The sequence below is a fragment of the Crocodylus porosus genome, unplaced genomic scaffold, assembly GCF_001723895.1.
Source record: "Crocodylus porosus isolate Cpor-Errol unplaced genomic scaffold, CroPor_comp1, whole genome shotgun sequence".
NCBI classification, from domain to species: domain Eukaryota; kingdom Metazoa; phylum Chordata; order Crocodylia; family Crocodylidae; genus Crocodylus; species Crocodylus porosus.
The window spans coordinates 107468247-107491657 of record NW_017728947.1 but is presented as its reverse complement, the minus strand read 5'-3'; the positions used below and the strand labels follow the sequence as shown (position 1 = coordinate 107491657).

Sequence of the window (23411 nt, the reverse complement as noted above, 5' to 3'; positions counted from 1 at the left end):
GTATTTGTTTATGGCAGGGCCCTCGGTGCTTTCTAGACTTTCAGGACAGGACGGTCTCTGCTCTGAGGAGCTAACAGTTTAAGGGCAGACAGAGATTAAGGATGAGGAATTAAGGATGAGGAAACACGGATTTTTATATTTTTTTTAAAATACGAGTCACACCTCACTTTAAAAGCATGCATTTCAAGGCACCACTGCACTCCTACTGCATGTATTTATAAGTAAATGCGCTTCGTATTTATAATTCTGGGCTCTATGCACGGTCTAAAACCTGTGTCCTCAGATGGAATCGAGAGAGGCGAGAATGGCCAAAGCCAGGATGAAAGAGGCACCGTCTTAAAAGGATCAGATTGTAGCAATTTTTAAAATAAAACTTACCACACCCATAAACAGTGGTTTTCTAATATCCAAATTGGCTCTCCAAGCAAAGAATAACGAATAAATACAGAGCATGCCAGTAAACAACCATATCATCAAGGACTTCTCCTGCTTAGTCCTGTAAGAAACAACACAGCATGCTGCTGAACATGATTAAAAGGAGACAAAAAAGAAATTGTATTAAACTTGAAAAACCAGAGAGAGAAAGATCCAAGTTTTGTATTTTCATAGGGTACAGCCAAATGTAAGGATTGCAGAACTACACATAAAACATTTAGGGGCAGATTCGGTTCCACTTATTAGCCATCTAAGCAGATTTAGTCACCCAAGTCCACTCGTGCATGTAACCTGTGGACTTAAATCTAGCCCTTTAAGTTTATCACCTAGAAAACCCGCTGGGTTGGCAGGAAAAGAAAAGTACATTTGGTCTCTAAGGCTGCCGACAGACCTTTGTTTGAAGGTGTGATGGGATTTAATCTATGATCCCAACAATTGTGACTCTTGCTATTCCACACATGCACAGCAGGACATGTGATTTTGGGATCAGATCCCAGTCGTGCCATACGTAGGGGAAGCCAGGGAACATTATACTGGACTGTCCTGGCAAGGTGCTGGACAATCAGCCGATTGTCCCATGGGCTGGTTTGAGTCCTATATGATCCCTGGAGTCGACCAACAATCAGCTGATGGTTGACAGATCAGGAATGCCTTCTGGTTCCAGGCCTGAAGTACCCTCAATCAGCTAATGATCAGGAGATCAGGACCCTAGGACTCAAGCCCCAGAGCACTCCTGATCAGCTGACCTTTGACAGGATTGGGACCACACCAGGGCTGCCCAGTGCAGTCCTGCCTGATCATGCAGACAACTATCTGACCGTCAGTCAGCGTGGACCCCACCGGCCACACATTCAATTTAAGACGTGATGGAAACCAGCCACAAAGCTAATTACAGATATTTTGTGCAACAACTTTGTGGCAGGTTTCTTGTTTTATTTCATCTCCATTAATCCCCTACCCTTGAGGTCAGGTTACTCTTTAAGACTCGATTCATTGGTCAATGACCTCTCAAGGGTAATGCCTGGCTGGGGCCTAAGAAACAGCAACTGCACATTTCTGAAAAGTGTGCCCTGTGACTAAAAAGGTTTTATGCCACGTCTTCAAGCCATCAGTCCATTGCTAAATAAAAAAACATTACAGCATATTTTGCTCTGACTTACTGCATTGCTGCACATACACATGCAACAACTGCCAGGGCCTGGACAGTCCAGGACAGCTCTGCCTTCATGTGCGTCAGTTGAAAGCTGTGGAGAAATGAAGTACGTTTCATCCCCAAATCATGGTTTGCACGCACAAAACAAAACACATTTCATCCAAAGGCCAAAGATGGGCCCAGACCTGCACGTCAATGTGGCTGCCTGCATACGTCCCAGAGGTCCCCCACAGAAGCTGTGACCTGAACAGCCCCAGCAGCACCGGGGGGGGGGGAGGGGGGGGTCATCCGAACCGTACAGCTATGGGTGGGAGCTCAAGTTTGTACTCACAGCAGCATTTCTTGCATACTGGATCCCGTCTCAGATTTGGCCTAAATGCAAAAAAGGACAGAGTCAGGCAACTTTGCACTTAAAAAGCAGTCTGTTTGCTGTTTGTCTTTTTATTCCGGGGGCACGGTGCCCAGGAAAAAGGAGCCCCAGCTGGTGCTTACAGGCAGGGGAGGATCCGGGGTGGGAAGAGGGGGAAAGGATGCAATGGTGCGGTTCCACCCCCTTCGATTTTTGCTCCACTCATACTTCAAAGGCAACTGCCTGGGAGGAGCAGCAACATTTCCATTCATGTAACGCCAAGAGAATTCACTGACTCCGTGGCTCATTATCATCTCCCCAATTCCTTTTACTCTCTCTCCACTCCACAAGTGATAATGACCCTCTCTCTTTTTTTTAATGGTACAGATGTTCCACTATTCAAACTATACTTTCTTCTGCAATTTGGCTGTCCGTTAGCCATTGCTGGTAATGTCGCTCTCCTATTTCACAGCCCTGAAGACTTCTTTTAGCTCAGCCTAAAAACATTAACTCAGGTGTGGCAATAATATCTCAGCTGTAGAAAGGATCAACAGTGAAGCACTCGAGGTACTATCAAGATGCTCAAGACGGCTAGATTTTGTTGCATGAATCCGAGTAAGCGATGCAAATTTAACTATAATGACTGCAGGAGTAATAATACAATATCCTTTGATTATGGTTTGGCTAGTTTGTTGTTTTTATTTTATTTTAACTTTATATACAGTTAAGGAAATTAGTGCATATTCCAATACTTATGCTTGCTTTTGACTTTGATCTTAAACTGAATAACATAGCGCTAGCTCTGTATCATATTAGTAGGGCTTCTAGTTTCTCTTCAGCTGGAGAAAAATGTGTGTTCTGTTACATGTGATGATGTGCCACACCATTTGCCCCCCCACTTTTCAAAATCATAGATCCACTCATGCCTACATGCAAGATCATAAGTTATAACGCACATGACAGCAACAAAGTTACTTTTTTGTCAAAGACAAAACCATAGCCAACATTTTACCGTGCATCACTTCCCAAAAGCCTATGTAAGGGATAGGCAATTTCCAGCACAGGTGTCAGAGCGCACAAAAAGGTATTGCTCGGCATGCACCTTGGAGCAGACAGTGGGAAAGGGGCCAGGGCTGTGCTGCCACAACAAAGATCAGGCCCTTTGCGACTCCTCTCCTGTCTGCCTCTGGCATGCCAACATTTTACAAAAAGAGGTTATGGGTGTTTTTGGCACTTGGACCAAGAACCTCGCTGACTCCTTGACCTATGTTTCATTTTAAAACCCAGTTATAACATCATGCAATATGTTGCTAGCAGCATGAGGGCGCTCTTCATTTCAAATACTACAACACATTTTTCTCTCCCTATTCCAAGTATGCCATACAGTTTAACACAATATTCACTGACAAATACGCATGGGTACCCAGCGTTTGCTTGGAGACTGCCCTGGTGATGCGTGTGAGACAGACTGGTGTTGCGTTCCCACATCACAGAGTCGCTCACAGAATAAAATATCAGTCAAAATTGAGAAGTCTGGATTTCTTTGCTAGGACTTACGCTTCCGACCAATCTGAGATATTTAGACTGCCCTGCTCTTCCTGAAAGTCCTGTAGCAGTTTACACTTGTTCACACTCCTCCTGTCCTCAAGCCACCTGAATGCAAAGCCATCTATAGAGGCACGCAAGTCCTAGTACCAAAGAACAGTTCATTTTTACTGGGGATATTTTAATTTAGCTGTTTTAACCATATGCATGGATCAGGAAAGAGGCTGTGGTAGAGGTGTCAGGAGGATTTAAGTCTGGAGCACAGTAAAGAAGAGATCAATTCCACAAAGGAAAGTTACCACTTAATAGATTCTCATTTCTAGATCCTGCCCCTATCAGAGACATTCACACCACAGTGAGAAGCAAGAACAAAAAAAACAGTGTGGGAGAAATAAATCACAAACAGGGGGGAAAAAATCTCCTCTTCCTTATGATTAGTAATGTTTATTCTGGTGCTTCTGCTTGTAATAGCTTTCTGCTGAAGGCTGCTGCTGGTAAGGCTAAGAAATCAAACCTCTCGTGACCTATAAAAGATGTTCCTGGATGATCAATCGGTAGCATCGCAGGTTTCTTCTTGGGTGGCTCAGAATAATGAAGTGGAATGTGCTGAGTGAGTGAAGCTCCTCTCTAGAGAACAAAGTTATACAGAAATGAATATTCATTGAGGGCACAGAGCTGGATCCACACAGTTGTGGAAGAGTCGCACATTTTCAGCCCTATGCATTTAGGGGGGATGAAAACACATTCCTGAAGTGGCTAGTTCTGGTAATAAAATCAACTGTAGCAGGTCCTTTTTCTTCTAGCATGCACCAGGCACTTTCCTTTGGACACTGAGTACTATTGTATAAGGGAAGCAAGTAAGATGCTCTAAAAGGTATGGGGGGAAAAAAAAGTTAAACTTAGGTAAAACATTTCTCTGGAGGATTCATCTTCATGAAATTAGCCTCCAGGGTCATGTCTTCCATGAGCGCAGATCCTAGAAACTCTTCTTGCTAACGTGAGGATGATTACAAAAATATGTCATTAAGAAGAGCAAACACAAAGGGAAAGAGATGTCATCTACCAGTGACAGACAGTCTAGTACAGGAGCAGGTTATCTCCTGGGATCTCCCTTCTCCTAAGTATAGGACAGCCTAATGACTGGGAAGGCGCTTTAGAGGTCTCGGTGATTTCCACAGTGTCCGGCATCTACAGAGCTTCTGGATGATTTTGTGAGAAAAAGAAATGATAGGTGCTGCCTTCAGATGCTCCTCCTAATACTGGAAGAAATGCAAAGGCATAGGGAAGCAATCTTTGGTCTCTTTGCCGTGGAAAAGAGCCTTGCCTTTTACCCGTTGACTGTATATACTGGGTCTATGGGGATAGCCTTAAATCCCTGGATATCAGCTGAGATATTTCTGAGTCCAACAACCCTCCTGTCCAGTTGTATACTCAGTACCCCTTTTATGTGGGTCATCTGATAGAGGTCAAAGTACAAGACAGTCAAGCTCCCAGGAGCATCTGCACTGATACTGCAAGGAAAGAGCCTCTTGATTCCCACTCGGTCACTGACAATGGCTACGCTCGTAGCATCTGCTTGGATCAGCACGTGCTCCTGTTTATGCTGGAGACCTGGGTGACAGCCTGACTATGGTCTCACCTGCAGGTAGTTAAACCCTGACCTCAAACACATTCCTTCCTTTTTGCTTGCCTCTGGCGAGATTCAAATCCTGAGCAGCTGACGCCCTGGGTCCAAGCATAACATGGGCTTCTCACTTTCACGTGCATGGTAGGTGGGATGCATCTTGCCCCTTGGGCCTATTTCTGGGTGGAGTGAAGCCCAGCTATAACCATGCTGAAGAAAGGATTTCTCACTCCCACATCCAGGCTACACGCTGCTGTTTTAGAGAGAGCTTCTCTATGTGCAGGTGGGGCCAGCCTTTAGCTTTGCTGGAGTCTGAACACAGAGCTTTGGCTTACAGGTGTGTTCACCTTAGCAAGCTCCTGCCCTTCCTCCTGGGAATCAGGGAATATAACATTTTGAGTAAATCCCAAAGTCAACAACGAAGAGTCATTGCCAGGCCACAGAGTTTACCGCAATGGTTACAGACCTATCCATTCACCTTTTTAAATCAACATGGATGGGAGAGAGGGAAGGGAGGAGCAAGGGCATCTCAGGCCAAGATTTTCAGAAGTGATCAGGTAACTGACGTGCCTCCACTTTAGGGTGTCCTAAAAAGGACTGATTTTCCGAAGATGGTTGCCAGTGGAACAGCTCGAAAATAGCCTCAAAGCTGCTTCTATCTTCCTACCTCTTCAGGAGATTTGGGAAATCAACTGCTTCAAACAGGAATGAGCAAACTCTTTGCTCGGGATGCAATGAAGGGCTATAGGTGCGACTGTGCTGGCATCAAAACTCTGCGATATAGTTAGTGCTTACACAGCCTCTTCTACACAGCCGGTTGTGGGTCCAGAACACCAGACTTCCCAGCTATGCCATGAGCTTCCCCCTGCCCTGCCTCTGGGTGGCATTTCCTACTTCTCTCTTTTTCTGACGGAGGAAGGCAGGCAGGGCAGGGAAGCTAAACAACTGCTCAATTCGTGCTGCTACAGGTCAAAATGGGAGCAGAGTGGCCAGCCCCTGAACCTCTGATGAGTACAAGCCACCCTCTACATTTTCAGGAGTCAAAATGTTTCAGACTGGGAAAGAGGTCAGCAACCAGAAAACTCTTTCAATTTGAGTGAATATTTATACCAAGAACAACATGACAAGCACATCTTCTGAACAAAGACAACAGCTTGACACATTTCCACACTTCCGCTTTGCCAAAGCTTGCAATCAAAAAAGAAAAGCCCAAGACTTTCACTTCGGAGGAGGATAATTTAAAAGCGTACTTTGTAACCTCTTATTTTTCATTTCTCGGTGCAATAGCCCGCTGCATTTGTACTTCACTGATTAGTACGTAAAAAAGGCAACTTCTTCAGTCACTGTCCCTGCTGGATGTTGACCTTAATGAATACACAGCGTTCATTTTCATATTATTTCAAAACTACTAGTATTAGTTTAGAAAGTGACCCCATTTACCAGATTGAACGTCCCATATTCTTCTCTGAGAAAGTGGGTTAAAAATCCTTTGAAAGTCGTCTGGTCTCCCCAGGTCCATCGTGCACGACTGAGGTAGGATGAAACAGGCAGATAGAGATAAGGCAGCAAACCAGCCAAGAAGCAGAAACCCAACTTCAGCAAATGGCCTAGGGACAATTCCTGCACCAAAAATGTGTCAGATTGTATAACAATGTTTATTTCAGTTCAATCACGCTGGAACTTCAAGAACAGATAAAGAAAAACATCAAATATATTTACGTAGAGCTGATCTCTCAATTTATAGTAAGTCCCTACAAAATGCTATGTTAAACCTTACGATTTTGTGGATTACGAGGAAACTGCATCAAACTGATCTCCTTTGCATGGCAGGGTGGAATTTAAGTGAAGCAAATAATATTAGCTAGGACTCATGAGTATCATATTCATTGCATCTTTTACATTTAAATCATGTCATGACATGCGTAGATGGCTAAGGCACTGCAAGGCTGAGATAACCCACTTTGCAGTGATTAAGAGTTGGCTAGTATTCCATCTGGCAAAAAATGCTGCCCCAGTATAGCTGCTTGCATCATCACCATGATCAGGAGTTGGTTCTGCCATTTACTTTATCATGATTACACTGGCTAAATTGCTTAGGATAACTTTTGGAGTGGGATTTTCAAGACTGCCTAAAGAAGGTAGGCACGCAAGATTTTCAAAGGGACTTCTGTTTATAACTTTAAGTGCTTTTGCAAATCCTACCTGAGAATATTTCATGCTCGGTTTGTCATTAGCAGCTCAATGAATCAACGCTATTTCCTTTAGTGTTTGGGTTTATCTTGAAAAGACAATCTTCAAAAATCAGTTTCCACAAATAGAAAGATAGGCTTAAAGGTTGGTAGCTTAAGGCCCTCCAGAATGAAACAGTTATCTTGGAGGATGTTTTACTAAAGTTGAGAAACTAGCCTATCATGGTTTTCTGTAGCACACAACTATGGAATATCAAAAGTATTCCTGCAATATGTTACATCTGCATGCTATTCCTTCTACTGGGATCCATGGAGCACTCTTCCTCCTCTTCTCTGGTTAAAAGGGACTGTTTCTCGTAAATATACTTAGATCATATTCGCCTCATCCGGGGCTTTATAAGTAGTACTGTCCAAAAGATGCAAAGCCTATCTACCGGATCACAGACTGGTTAAACAAATGGTCTTTGACACAACTGAGGCCTGACCCATCAAACAGCGGGCACAGACTGGTAGCTGATGAAGGGATCAAAGGCACAATAGCAATGTGCTCCATAATCTAACACCATATTAAAATGGGCAGGCACATTTACAGGAGCTGATGTCTTTTGCACTGCATTTGCCCCAGCCAGAGACCATGAACTACAGTAATCCAGTCTGGAAGTGATGAATGTTTGATCTGCAGCTGGATCTCGAAGAAGGAAGTCACATTTTCCTTGCAAGCTGGAGGTGAGGAAAACAATGGTTTGCACCAACGATGCTATTAAATTGTTTAAACTTAGCGATGAGTATGACAGAACCGTGAGCTCACATCACTTTGACACACAGAGGACTGGAGACTTTGATGGAAAGAGAAGACAGTCTTTTGCTTGCTTTACTTAGATTCAAGCCAAGTTTGATCCAGCTCCTCTTCATCTGAAAGCTAATTTCTTCTAAGTCTGTGACATCCTTGAGATATGCACTATGATGAGGTTAGTGTGCTGATGACCAGACTCCACAGCATCTTACAGCTTTGCCATCCAATGCCAGACAGATATTTCATAGACATTAGGGCTGGAAGGGACCTCGGAAGATCGAGTCCAACCCCCAGCCCGAAGGGCAGGAAGTCAGCTGGGGTCATAGGAGCCCAGCAAGATAAACATCCAATTTTCTCTTGAAGGTGTTCAGAGTAGGTGCTTGAACCACCTCCAATAATCCTCCTCCTAATAATTTTTATCACACTGCACTAGACTTGTTCTAATTTGTCCACATCTTTCTTGGGTGCAGTACTTCAGGTGAGGCCTTGTGAGTGCTGAACAGAGCAGAAGAATCACTTCCCTTGACTTGCAAGTCACACTCCTGTTAATGCAACCAACCTAAGATGCTGTTGGCTTTTTCTGTGTGTTTTGCAATGAGCATGCTGCTGGTTCATATTTTGGTTCTGGTCCGTTGCAACCCCAGTTCCTTCTCTGCAGTATTGCAGTCCAGCCATCATTCCCCAGTCTGTATTTGCGCATGTGGGGTGCCTGCAGGGGAGATCATGCTCGGGGGCAATCAGCATGGGTTCATCAAAGGCAGGTCCTGCCTTTCAATGTAGGTGCCTGAACCACCTCTGATGGCAGGCTGTTCCAGACCTTGGGGGCTCAGACAGTAAAGAAATTCTTCCTTATGTCCAGCCTGAAATGGTCTTGCAGAAGTTTATGACCGTTCGACCTTGTCATCCCTCGGGGCGCTCTGGTGAACAAACATTTTGCCAGATACTGACGGTCACCTCTGATAAACTTATAAGCAGCCATCAGATCACCTCTAAGGCTGCACTTTTCCAGACTAAAGAGTCTCATAGCTCTCATCGAAGAGGATATTTGGAGAGGAATGACTTGGAGGCACTTAAGTGATGCGTCCTAGGCAGCTAATTGTTTCCAAAGCTGCAGAGAGTCCACATAGCGGGGATGCGGTTCTTGTTCACTACCACCATTAACCATATGAAGACAAATCTTGTAGCTTCAAAGGATCTGGATTTGCATATTGCTGCCATCACTGGCCAGAAGCTGCGAGGTGGAGCCCACACTGCTTGTTACCCTTAACTCTTTACTGAACAACAGCCACCAGCATTTTTTAACATTTTTTTTGTTTAGAGGAAGATGCTGTCATTCCCATACACTGGATGCATCTACGCACATGCTTTACTGTGGAGCTGACTAATTAGCTCCACAGTAAAGTGTCACAGTCTACACATACACTGGTATTAAGGCACAGTAAACTAATTAACTTCGCTGTAACATAGTACTGTCAGAGACAGCACTACTTTATGGCAGAATAATTAACTGTGCTGAAATGCATGTGTAGATTGTGACCGGGGGCATAAATTGCAACCAGTCAGACCAGCCAGCCAAGGGTTTGCTCCACCTACTGCCAACCCAGGCCTGCTCTGCCCTGGTTTAAATTGCTGCTGTCCTGAGCACGCATATAGATGCTGCACCCGGAAGCAGTTTACTTGGGCTTAAAAGCTGAAGCAGTTCATTGTGTTGCATTAATTTCACATGTACAATAGATGCACCCAACTGAGGACTCCCGTAACCCTCATTGTGGTACACAAGGTGTTCTTTTGGCAGTTAAAACACAGGCACCCTGCCCCAAGAAGTCTATTGAATAAATGGACAGCTCTTCAATACTCATGATACTGAAACTTTCCAAGTCCTTTAAAAAACAAACAAACCAGCCCATACCAATGAGATCAGACTAATGGATTCTAATTTTATGATGTCTAAACTTATCAATCAAAACCTCTCAGCATAGATTATCACTATGCATACATTACAAAATCAATATAAAAAAGAGCATCAAGGGAGAAAGCAATAATTTGGCATTACAATATGCCCTTAAAAAACACACTAGAAAAATGGCCTACTTGACTATTCTCAGTCAGGAGTAGTTAAGGCACTTACCATCTCTTTGAAAAGCTGCAACAGAACCCACGGTACAATGCAGAGCACATAAAACACTATGGTGTGCTGATTGCACAAACTAAGCCCACAGCAAAAGGCACCAACTTTAGCTACCTGAAACGAAGAAAGTAAAGTGCAATTATTCTTAGAAGTCGGGAAAAAATATACATACGCTGGAAACAACATTAATATGATCTCTGGTCATCTTATAAAGAAATGCAGCTATACTACTGGTATTAAACACTTTACATTGTCATAGAAAATGCTACTATTTTAGTGCATTTATGGGTATGCCACATGTTTTATATAAAAACTATTTAAGACATTTTTAATAAAGTTTATACTCGGCATCAATAGCATCAACTTTTACACTATCTCTAGACAATATAAACAAAGGTGGGATAGCAATAGCTTTGCGTGAGGAGTCCACAATTGACCCCCAGTGCTACTTGCAGTCTATGTACTGCACACAGGTCACAGGGCTGCAGCTGGGACATGGGGTCAGTCTAGCGAACTGCGGGCCAGATTTGACACCCCTGGTCTAGAACGCCAACCTAAGCCCAGACCATTGCTACAGTCAAATGAGCAAAAGCAATTTACATCAGAGCTAAGGATCCGCCCATATATCTTCCGCCGTTCAGCTCTGGCAGGGTAAGTCCTTTGATTTTCTTGCTACTTGGGTACTTTCATGCTGACATTGTAGCCAGAGTTCTGCTTGCTTTGCTAGCCAGCTGGTGTCAGATATGTGAAATATGAATATTCATCCTTCACTCACATGAATATTCATCCTTCACCATATCCATGCAGGATATTGATGTGGGAAATAATATTGATAGCCTGACATTTTACACTGAATACGACTTCCCAACTACCAAAATCACACCGTTTCACTACATACAAAGACCTTCAGACAGGCCTTTGGGATCCAGACAATCAAAAGGGACTGTTCAGTCGGGGCAAGCTAAGTGTCAAGATGCCTTTGAAAAAAAATTAGGCTCCTTAAGGAGCCTCTTAAATTGTACGTCTTAAATACAAAACACTTTCAGACGTGCCAAGATATCCAAAAACCTGATGCAACTGAAAGTCACACATGACTATCACAAACATCTTGGCTGTGATTACCATCACAAATCACAAACCGTAACTTTGAAAATGTTAAGCCACAGCAGGTGCATCTACGCATGCAATTAATGCGACTGAATAGACGCTGGATCGGTTTAAGCCAGAGTAAACTAATCCTAAAATTGCTGTCCACACGTGCATTTAAGCACAGTAATTTACTGCGGTGTAGGACAGTACCCGTGTCTGACAGGACTATGCTACACCAGAGTAAATTAATCTACTGCGCACTAATTGCGGCACACACAGACGGTGATGCTTTACTGCACATTAGTCTAATGCACAGCAAAGTGCATGTGTAGACGCACCCAGCATTCTGGAGTTCAGGGGTTATTTAATAAGCAGGACAGGGAGCGGGGAAATGTTCTTAGTGATATTTAGGCAAAAGAAAAACATCCAGAAATCCTAAACTATTTTCACATCCGTGGGATCGGTAAAAAGAAAACACAAGTTCTTAAAAATGATTTGAATGTATTATCTTCTCATGCAATGTAAAATGCAAGCCCAGTCCTAGAGCTGGGGAAAAGGCCTCGCTGAATCTCTGTTTCAGTGGAATGCGGAATTTGATTACATAAAAATATTCTGTAGACAGTCTTTGTTTCTCACAGAAAATATCACCTCTTGGCTCGGGGGGGAGGGGGGGCGGAAGATTAAAACTCACAGACAATATCACCTCTTGGCTCGGGGGGGTGGGGGCAGGAGATTAAAAACAAAAAATTTTCTCTGCAAAGTCTAACTTCTCTGCAGAGCATTTCAACAAAAATGGGATTTTTCACCCCAAATCACTTTCCCACCTTGCTCTCTGAACAGCACTTAATAGTTTCCATTTTGACACCTGACTATTGGGCCAGATACAAGAGCTCTGCACCTCACTAGAGCAGCCAGGTTTTCAGATGTGCTCAGCACTCGGCAGCTTGCACGGAAAAGGGATGCTGAGCACTTCTAAAACACTGGAAGTTTCTATTTAAATCAAACTTAAAAGGAAAAAAAAAATCTACAACCCAAATACGATAGATAATATCAAAAACAAAAGAATAGTGCATGTTGTTCAAAACAGGTTACCTTTGCTCTCTCTCCCGCAGTGGAGGCCTCCTCAAAATGTACAGTAAGAGCCAGAAGCAGCCCCACAAACAGATTGTTTAAGCTAAAAACCTCTGCCGCAATGGACCACTGCCATGTTAGACGAGAAAATGAAAACACCCCCGCAGCAAGGATTCCTCCAGCATATGAGCCAGAAAGCCTGCAAACACAGATAACATGAAATCTTCTTTTCCAACAAAAAGAGCCTACTTTATTGTCCTTTTTAAACACACTGTAGCAGCAGAAATTATGACTGCCACCCAGCACCCTTCCAAAACATTATATGGTTAACGTATTGCTTCGCCTAATAATTTCCTTACACAATTAGGAAGACCAGCTATTAACCATGCTATATGCTCTGCAAGGCTGTGGATGCACGTTGTCAATGACCAAGGGCTAGCGTGCCACACACATTATTGCTATCAAGCACAGTGGTAACTTCGGGGATACGTGTCAGTTGAGAACCCCTGATGAGTGATGGCATCATGGGTCATGGTACACCCAGCCAACGAGTCATGCTTTTAACCGGATACTCTTGGCTGGGAGAATCTGGGCAACGGTGCAGACTTAAATTCATCGAGACACTGAATAAAAAGTGGATTATGGATATTCATGACGGATGGCATTAGAAAGCTTTCCTATGGGTGAGCTTTGAGCTTCTTGGAGGGGGTGGGCAAGGGAACACTGACAGCCTGGGAAGGAAAAGTGCACCTCAGTGCTAGGAGCAAGGCCAGAGATGAGAAGGAAAAAAAACAGTATAAACTGCAGCAAAGCAGCAAGCATAAGGCACAACAGAAGCAACATGTGAAGCACAGAACAGCTGGACACTTGCAATCTCCCCTGGCAAATCCAAGCCTCACCACAGTAATCCTGGCCATCGTGACTTCCAGATTCGATTAGTCCCTGGGCTCTCCAGGAACGTTCTAAGACCCCGTAGTTGCTACAGCTAATACTAAATCCCCATTAGGTGGTATATTACCTCCCCAGGCGGTGGGTAACTCCCCCCCCGCTCCCATAACATATTAGACCAGCTCTTCAACAGATGCCTTGGCTTCCTACTCCATTCCAGCAAGAGTCCACCGCATTTATTTCAAGCTAGCTAAGAGACTGCCTCCTCCACTCTCACTAAGACAGAGATGAGAAGTGGGGCAGTTAAGATGGCCAACCTTGGAATTTAATCACCAGGGCAAAGGGTGGAAGACCCTTGCCCCAGAAATTTAAATTTCCCAGCTGGCCTGATTGAAGGCATGGGGGCAAAGAGGTGAAGGTATTCTGCTACAAAGCCATGCATTTGAGCCTTGCTCTGAACTCATACCAAAGGCTCCCCCAGTCAACCAAGCTGCAAGGGGGTACCTGGTCATCCGCCCCGGAAACCGAAAGCCAGCTGGACAAGATGCTGGTCACAATGCTCCCTTGCTTGCCGTTGGCCACAGACAAGCGTACCACAACCATGCTTGCCAAGCGAGTCACCCAGACTGGAGATGTTATCTTGGAGTTGGTGTGACCCAGCGAGAATATACCGACATCAAGGGCATGGGATGGGTCTTTACAAGGATGGGGGTTAATTTATTTTGAGGCTCATCACCACATTTGGCCTGTGGTTTTTATGCAGTCAGCAGGTTCCTCGATGCATGCTAACTGAACACTCTGGCTGCTCAGAAAGATTTTCTTAGCTCCTGCTCTAAATAGTTCTTAAACATTTCTAAATAGTTACTGCGCCGATGCACATACAGTTTGAAGGAAGTCACCAATGACGCCACCTTCACTGTTTCACTGGTTAATGACTCATTCAAGCAGATGAGCATAGCAAGTGTTTGTTTTTTGTTTTTACGGTAGTAACATTGAGGTAAGTGGGAGTGTACAAGCAAGGCCCCACCCCTACCTCACCGATACAAGGGAGCAGAAGCAGCAGGTTGTCAGTAAAGGCTCCTTTCCTTGCCAGAGCTAAAGCAACTTGGACCCATCAACCTTTTGGGTGCACAGTAAAGCTAATGGATCTAAGCAGAGGTCAGCTCAGGCATTTGGGGTGAATGCCTTAAAACCCAGGGGTGGCCAACTGTTGGCATGCATAGCCACTATGTGTGACAAGCAGGGACAACAGCAGAGGGGAAGGGGAAAAGAAGGGAGCAGGGTGCAGGGGATCCAAATGGCACTTAAGGAAGGGATGGGGGATAACCTCATGGGACCACTGCCTTAATCCATAAGAGATAGGAGGCAATGTGACTAGTGGACAGAAATACAGAAGACCATTTTATACTCTCCTTATCTGTAAAATGTGGTTAATATTTGTCTCTCTGGAAAGTGATTTGAAACCTACAGGTGAGAGATATTGTAAAACAGCTCCAAATGATGGCTATAATGTGCCGAGACATCTGACTTGCCGTGGCTTGGTTGCAGGGAGAAGGACAAGCACCACTGCTACTTTCATTGCTAGGACAGATTTTTATTCTATTTTAGAAATATTTATCACAGACCTGGCTGGTCCCAAATGAGTGCCCTTCACTGTGAAGCTCTTACAGGGTTTAACCATTCCCAGGCCTGTTTGCTTGGCTCAAGAACTTTCCCCTACACTCCCACACCAGCAAACTCAAAAGAAATACACATTTTGTCAAAATACACTTTTCAACACCAAGCCTACAATGGAAAAGAGCACTCTGCACTCCACTTCCCAAGAGAAAATACATACCCCCATTTGTACGTTCAGCAATTGGTTCCTGAAACAGTAACGGCTGCTTTGCACAGTAGGATTGCAGCATACTAGCACAACTGGCTAAAGCTCACATAATCCCTGGTCACCCTGGGCCAAGCTCCCAGATATTAGCTCAGACCTAACCAGTGCTTGAGGTTCTGATGACTTTCTGGATAAATCAGTAAAGAATCTGAGAGAAAAATGTGAAATTTTGGACTATTTTTATTAATACTCCAAGTGATTCAAGTGACTCTCAGTCATCACTGTGATGCCACCTAGTTCTCCATGAGTCCTGGGAGGGGAGATACAGAACTCTTTACAGAAACCAATTTCTGGGTTCCAGCTGCTAACAAAGCAGGAAGTCATGAAGCTCCTAAAATAATCCCAGCATCTGCCTAAGCACAGGGGCACCAGAACTCACCCAATCAGGATTTTACCATACGGGCTGCCCAGGTACCGTGAGCAACAAGTTTGGGTACTACCCGAGACCTGTAGTGAAAACCCATGAGAGGCACGCTTAAATCTGCTTAGCCCTTTGGAAAGCCCACACTTAAAATGCTCCATAAAGTACAAAATGTCTTTTGCTTTAGAAATAGTTGTGGCAGGGATCAGGGGAAGAGTTTCATAGTTGGTAGGGCTGGAAGGGATCTGAGCAGATCATCAAGTCCAGCCCCCTGCCATGGCAGGAAAGAGTACTGGGGTCAAATGACCCCAGCCAAGTGTTCATCCAGCCTTTTGAAGACCCCCAGGGTAGGAGCAAGCACCACTTCCCTTGGAAGTTGGGTCCAGATCCTAGCCACCCTGACTGTGAAGTAGCGCCTCCTGATACCTAGCCTGAATCTACTGTCAGTCAACTTATGGCTGTTATTCCTTGTTACTCCCAGTAGTGCTTGGGGGAACAAGGACTCTCCCATTGCCTACTGGTCCCCCTTGGCCAATTTATAGATGGCCACCAGATCCCCCTCGGCCTTCTCTTGTGGAGGCTAAACAGGTTCTCGTAGCCTCTCCTCATATGGCCTGCCTTGTTGCCCCTGATCATGCTAGTGGCCCTCCTCTGGACCCTCTCCATGTTGTCCACGTCCCTTTTTAAGTGCGGTACCCAGAACTGAACCCAGTACTCCAACTGCAGCCTGACCAGTGTCATATAGAGGGGGAGGATCACCTCCTTGGACCTGCTTGTGATGCACCTGTGGATGCATGACAAAGTGCAGTTAGCCTTACTGACTGCATCCCCACACTGCCGGCCCATGTTCATCTTGGAATCAATAATGACTCCAAGACCTCCTTCTGCCTCTGCACTGACGAGAAGGGAGTTCCCCAGCCTGTAGGTATGCGGCTGGTTCTTCCTCCCCAGGTGCAGCACCTTGCACTTGTCAGTATTGAATCTCATCCTAGTCTCATCCACCCACCTCTGCAACCTGTCCAGAGCTAGTTGCTGTCTGTCCCTCCCTTCTAGCATGCCTACCTCTCCCCACATCTTAGTGTCATCTGCAGCTTTGAACAAGGTGCTTTTCACCCCCTTGTCCAAGCTGCTGATGAGTATGTTAAACAATGCAGGCCTGAGGACCAAGCTCTGGGAGACCTCATTGCCCACCTCCCTCCAAGTTGAAAGACTCATTCACTACCTCTCTGGGTGCAGCCCTCCAGCCAATTTGCAACCCATCTGACTGCGTAAGCATCGACGCCACAGTTGCCTAATTTTTTAAGAGGGAGGTTTTGTCTCGTTTAAAGAAGGGTAAAAATTTACAGGCAGTTTACCTACACAGGCCCTGCTTTCACAGTTTGAACCTGAGAAGAATATGCTTTGGCTTAAAAAGAGTGTACTTTTGCCTGAATACGTAAAAGTCCCCTGTACATAGCAGCTGGATCACAAGGTAATTATTTTGTTTAAAATGATGAGTATGACTGTTTGCAGCACAAACCACTACACCTTTACCCAAGCCACCAAAGTAACTTTCCCTATTTTAAGGAGATGTTCCTCTTCTAAACAGAAGAGTTGTAAATCTGGCATTAAGGGCATTTATACACACGCTCCAGGAGGCGGGGCACACTTTAATTAAAGTGGCTACAAGAACCGCTCTAATTAAAATGCCCAGAGCATCATGTGTATCAGTGTCCCCGCACGGAAAAATGGCAGTAGGGGTGCTTTAACTAAAGCTGAAATGATCCGTCAGACTTGATTAATTGTTCCAGAAGACTTGATTAATTGACACATGTTGGAGCAGCCTCAATGTAGGTAATTACAGTGCACTGGAGCAGCCTCAACGTACATACGCCCTGTGAGTTTCTACGTCTAAGGATCAATTCAACCGTCTCCTATCAAGCATATGTTAAAAGCTGTCACTGCAAACTGAGTGGGTTATCAGAGTCAACCCTTTCTATGTAAGTTCACCAGTCTCACAGGACTCTGGGGATAAAACTCTGCTTTTAGTCACATTGTGCAATTCCACTGCCTTCAGTTCATGTTCTTGGTGACACCCACATCACCTCGGCAGATTCTGATTAGTTTTCACACGTGTATCCAACCACCACTTTGTAAATGACTTGGTGGTGTCCTAGAAAAGGAATCGAGGAAAAACTAGCAGGTAGGAAATTAGTAGATACATCTCCCCGACACAAACAGCAAAATCCTTTTCCCTTGAACACATTTGCTTGCTCACACCTTTTCTCTGCCTCTTGTCTATTGAGGGCTCAGTGCTACAGTGAGCAATATAGACCCCAAAAGAGATCAAGGGAGCTTCCACAGAGGGCTGGGGGGTAGGAGGGAGGTCTGCTTGTTGCAAGTTTACTGCAGAAGCAGCTTCTTTGACCATAAACCCTTCAAGGCAGCAGTTGCCTTTTCCTTGTGAGTGTGCATCTGAAGAGCACACAGTGGTAAGGGCCTCTCATCACTAATGTACCTCAAACTTAAAAATAAATTATTTTAGAAAAATAGCATTTTACACAAGCACTTTTTAGAGTGGGACTGACATTGGAACTCCACACCATTAAAAAAACAACATTTGATTAAATGATGAAGGCATTCTGAACAAAAGATCTTTCTACCACCAATTACATAGTGAAATGGCGAGTCACCGAAGTGCTACTGAGTGAAGCTGAACGTTGCTCTTTCCATTTTGACTTGCCATTTCTGATGTGCCAGGCCAGCAATGCTGAGCTGCTGGCAATTGCCCCCCAGTGGGCAGAAACACCTGTCCAATCTGGAAAGAAGTCTGGCGCAGAGGACTCACTGGTCCTGGTGCTCTCACTTCCCCAGCTGTTAAGGATGCGGTGCTCAGATAGAGAGGGGCACATGAAGGGGCAGATTACAGGTATTAAATAAACCAGGGATCACGCCCAGTCCTCAGTAAGGTAAGCACACTCCTCCTATGGGAACTGAGCTGTAAAGGGAAGGGGTCATAGCCTGACTGATGCTAATCTGTCTCCTTGTATTTGTGGCCGGATCCTTTTGAAGACCCTCATTTAAAGCACTAACTCTTGGCTCCTACGAGTCTTTTATCTAGAACAAAGACTTGACCAACCTTCCAATCACATTTATTTGCATCTTGTTAAGTGATGGATCCTTCTTTCGAAGACATTTAAACAATTCCATTAAAACCCAAATTAAATGAAGTGGAGGGAGAGAAAAATGAGAGTACAAACACTGCTGTGCACAGAGCTTTACAAGGCCTTCAACATGAGATGAAGCAGCTTGTAATTGGTATAAAAAGCCAAAGAAACCAGTGTCACTATCATGGATGAATGGAGTGATGCAGTCAAAGCAGTGGAAAGGGACGATTTTAGGAGTAGCATTTTGAACAATTTGGAGAACAAAATAGGAAACAAGGCGGCCAAGGAGGAGATGGTGGCATTAATTCAGGTGAATGATGAAGGCTCAGGCAGTACTCCAGGGGCTGGGATGGAAGATAGATGTATAACATGGAGGAAGAAGGACAGGACCTGGATACTGAGAAGAAGTGAAGACCATACCTTGGATGAAAGCATGAGTTGCCTAGAACACTGATAGGTCAACTTTTTCCCATAGTAGAAATAAAAATAAAAACCCTTGGCATCTCAATCCTGACCCAATCCTTGTGTGTACAGCAACTGTTCTCTGCTTGCCTGCCAGCACAGAGAAGCCACAAAACAGGCTTCCAAGGGATTCCTGGCACAGGGGTGTCCTCAGCTGGCACTGGGCAGAAGGATGAGGGTAAGCCAACCTCTAGGGAATTCACTGCCATTCCACGCAGAAGGCAATGTCCCCTAGCCGACAGCATGGAGAAGTGCAAGGTACTCACTGGGAACATCCTGAGTTGGCCACATCCATTCCGGGAATAAGAAAGTGTCTAGCTAATGCTTTGCTAAAAGAGTTTTCATAGAGACTGTGGTTAACCTTCTTAGAAACAATGTGAGTGGAGTTGGCTGGGCTGGCCTGGAAGTCTTTTGGGCTTCAAATAACTAGTCTCCCTTAAATGTAGGGCAAACTGAAGGAGTCTTTCCCCAAATCCTAGTTACTAATGAGACCAACTCCAAAAGCTTTTTATTTTTATCAATCATCTAGACAAGAAGTCATGAGCAGAACTACTGGAGGTGGGTAGAGCACCACCCTTGACAAGTTGAGAGCATCAGAGACAGGATGGATGCAAGTTTAAAGTGTTTCTTGCTCCCGATGTTTATCATTTTTCCACTTACATTTAAATATTTTGCTTTTTTCAGACACCAAGGGACATGGGCAGTCCCCTGTGACTTGCATTCATAAAACACAAAGATACTATGAACTGATTTAAATAAAAAATAAAGCAAGTCACTGATTTCAATAATGACTACATCACCCAACAGAAATCCTTCATTTAAACAACCAATTTTAATCTTGTTCTGCTTTGTCCTTTTTACTTGTTTTCACAAAGCAAAGGTATCCTTATTCTTTGGTAATCATTATATACAACAGTTTGCAAGTAAATATGGCCTTTATACTAAATGTGGTACTACTTTTTACCAGACAGAATTGTATATTAGCTACATTATTGTATGAATAAAAATGTAAATATCAAGCTAATTTTTTCTGTTAGAAAAAATATGAATTACGTTTCTTACTTTGTAGATTTTTTTTTTAAACATACAAGGCAAGTCAAACCACATTTAGGTGGAAACTCAGTTAAAATGCCTCTTATTAGTTGTATGAAATGACTTTAAATGTGCTAGATAAGGAAGAAACAAAGTTAATAAAACACATCTTGTATTTACAACTCATCTGTTAAACAAAGGAAGCTGTACCTGTAGTGAGAAACATGAACAGGTGCTGGTCATCATGTCCTTGAAGTTTTTGAAACAACAGAACTTATCCTTACACCTTGTTTTTATTCACAGACTAGAAGAAGAAACAAGCTTTCCAATTTGTTTCTTTCCAAATCTCAGTTGATTTACCAACTTCAAATAAATGAGTTTATGAAAATAGCTATCTGAATTAACTGAAAAGAAGACAAAAGTCCTCTTCACATCTGCAGAAAAGGCCATTGATGTCTAAAGTTGGCCCAGCACTTCAAAAGCGTTAAGTCTAGGTGCTTCACCAGTGAATTCCACCGGTACAGTGGTTTGACTTCCTTTAAAATGTTAATAGCAAACAAATGACAAAAAACAAAAACAAATGTGGTTGAATATTTCTTATTTAAATTTTAATTATTTTAATAGATCAGTGAATCCAGAACTTTATAAAGGTTGGCATAATTTCCAATTTAAACATACCAGATTTGTAAAGTATTTCTATCGACAAAAATATTGATTTCTTACATTAATTTTTATCCACCCAAATGATAGAAGTGGCAAGGGAAAACAGAATAAAAAGATGGACCAAACCATTTTACCATTGCAACTGGTACAACTCCAATGGAATAGCTAACGACCCAACAGGACTAAAGAAGTAACAATTCTGGTTGTGATACCCTTCTAACAGAGGCAAGCTGAAGGTCTGACTATACCTACAACAAGTGAGCTTCTCATTAATTCAAATTCACCGTGCTTTCTACCAAGGTTTTTGAATTTCTCGTTTTGTTTTTGAAATTATATGCTCTTTTTCCAATCCCAAATAAAAAAAACATAAGCAGCATTTGTGTTTCAATGCTGAAATAAGGACTATTTTTAAAAGGAACTGAACATAAAACATGATTTCATCATCATTAGTGATACAAATAGTCCAGAAACAGGACCTCTTTGTCTAAGTGCCTGTCACATGCCCATCTAATCACAAACACTTATTTAATGACAAAAGACCGTTTCTACTGCTCTTAGAACTGAAGAGCTAATATAGGTACCGCAGGGAATATTCAAGTAGACTATTCTTCCTTGAGTATTTGCAGTTGAGCAGCCACTTAATTTCTGACTGCCACTGCTGTCACTTGTATTGCGTGAGGAAGTAAAAGGGAGAAAGAACACAACTTAATTCTTATATTGTAGGCTGAATCTTCAGCATCAGCAGAAAAAACATCATTTGATGTATAAACTGAGCAAATGGGAGAGACCAAAATTGTATTTTTAAAGCCACTACACCATCATAACGTTTTCAAAAGGAAACATTTTCCATAGCACAAAGCAAATTTTAAAAGTACCAAAACACCACAGATTACAGGAACAAAGTATTAATTTCATCTGAGTGATCTATCATCAGAATTTGTCATGAGACTCCTAGCCAAGTTATCCAGAGAGGTAATAAGCCGTATAAAACTGAATCATAGATTTATAGAAGGTGAGGGTTGGAAGGGACCTCAGGAAGTCATGTAGTCCAACCCCCTGCTCAAAGAAGGACCAGCCCCAACTAGATCATCCCAGCCAAGGCTTTGTGTGGTCAGGTCTTTGTGGACACAGGACTCCAGATGTGGCCTCACCAGTGCTGAATATAGGGGAAGAATCACTTCCCTAGTCTTGCTGGCAACACTCGTACTAATGCAGCCCAGTATGCCATTAGCCTTCTTGGCAACAAGGGCACATTGTTGGCTCATATTCAGCTTCTGGTCCACTGTCACCCCCAGGTGCTTTTTCGCAGAATTCCTGCTTAGCCAGTCCCCAGTCTGTACTAGTGCATGAGATTGTTCTGTCCCAAGACCAGGATTTTGCACTTGTCCTCAGGAACTTCATGAGATTTCTTTTTCATCCAATCCTCCAATTTGTCTAAGCCTCTCTGAACCCAGGAAGGCAGCAAGGTAGGGAATAGACTACCTGAATCCAAGATGCATAGGCCTTCATGAGCAAGACCTTACTGAGTCTTTTCATTGGCCTCCAAATACCTGAATTGAACACCAGTCTATGTTTTCTAAAGCTTCCTGGCATCAGAAGGCGGAAGGATCCTACACTCAATGAAGGACTGAAGATACTCTGCTCACTAGGGGATTTTTGGTTTGCTTATCATTGAAGGCTTCATTAAGGAAAAGGCAGAAGACAGAGAGGCCGGACAACGAACTCCTCTGTCAGCTGTGCTTACAGCAGGAGTTGGACCAGATGACTTTTTGAGGTCCTTTTCACTCTTATTCTTCTGTGAGCCTATTTACTTACAGAGCGGACGAGTTAAAGGAAATACCACTGCAAGAGCTTCTGAGCAGTGCTTTAACAACGTGGTTCATCCATACAGGCATTCATGCCTTGTACTCTACATAAACTACCAATAAGAAAGGACTGTGATGATAGTTTTTAACCTGTGATATCATTAAATCTTGGCCCACTGCCTCAGTGGCTATGTCAGAAAGAAGGGGCACATTATTTTCGCCGACATGTGCCAGAGACATCCACTGACAGCAACTGAAATTCTGGCTGGAAACCTGAACGGCTGTTGTTACCAACCTCAGTGGGGTCAGGTTTTCACCTTGAGTGCATAAATCAAGAGAAAGTCAGTTTCTGGGGGGGAACCCCCACTTAACTCAGGTTATTTCCATTCTTGCTTGTCAAAAGGAAACACGCAAGCATTTCAGGAGCAAGGATGCAGACCATGATGTCAAATGCATGCCCAGGAATAACTGTCTTGTTTTTGTCAAGAACTTAGGACATTCAGAAAGAGCTCTGTGCGTGGCATCCTGAGCATTTCTACCTGGCAACTAATTATTGCTTACAACCCATTAGCCTGCCCTCCCCTACAGACTGTCTAATGCGCCTAACCCTTGCAGAACTGGGTTACAAAAAAACCCCATGAAACTAATTGCTCTTCATTACTCAGCTGGCTTCTGCAACTGTAAACTCAATGTTCAGTCCGACCAACTTTAAACCTGTAATAATAAACATAATTTGAGGCAATGGTATTTTATCTCTGTTTCTTACAGACCAAACTCTCCATGACAGGATGTATTT

General features: G+C 43.6%; 1 protein-coding gene across 1 annotated transcript in view; it reads right to left on the bottom strand.

The window, feature by feature from the left end:
- The window catches only part of TMEM260 (transmembrane protein 260), a 169557-nt gene that overhangs the window by 10943 nt on the left and 135203 nt on the right, over positions 1 to 23411 (bottom strand). Inside the window, exons 4-9 of the mRNA XM_019551165.1 lie at positions 12398 to 12575; positions 10217 to 10330; positions 6547 to 6726; positions 1920 to 1960; positions 1596 to 1679; positions 379 to 496 (exon numbers count right to left, since the gene is read on the bottom strand). Of these exons, the coding sequence (XP_019406710.1) occupies positions 379 to 496; positions 1596 to 1679; positions 1920 to 1960; positions 6547 to 6726; positions 10217 to 10330; positions 12398 to 12575 (715 nt within the window). The remainder of the gene's footprint in view (positions 1 to 378; positions 497 to 1595; positions 1680 to 1919; positions 1961 to 6546; positions 6727 to 10216; positions 10331 to 12397; positions 12576 to 23411) is intronic.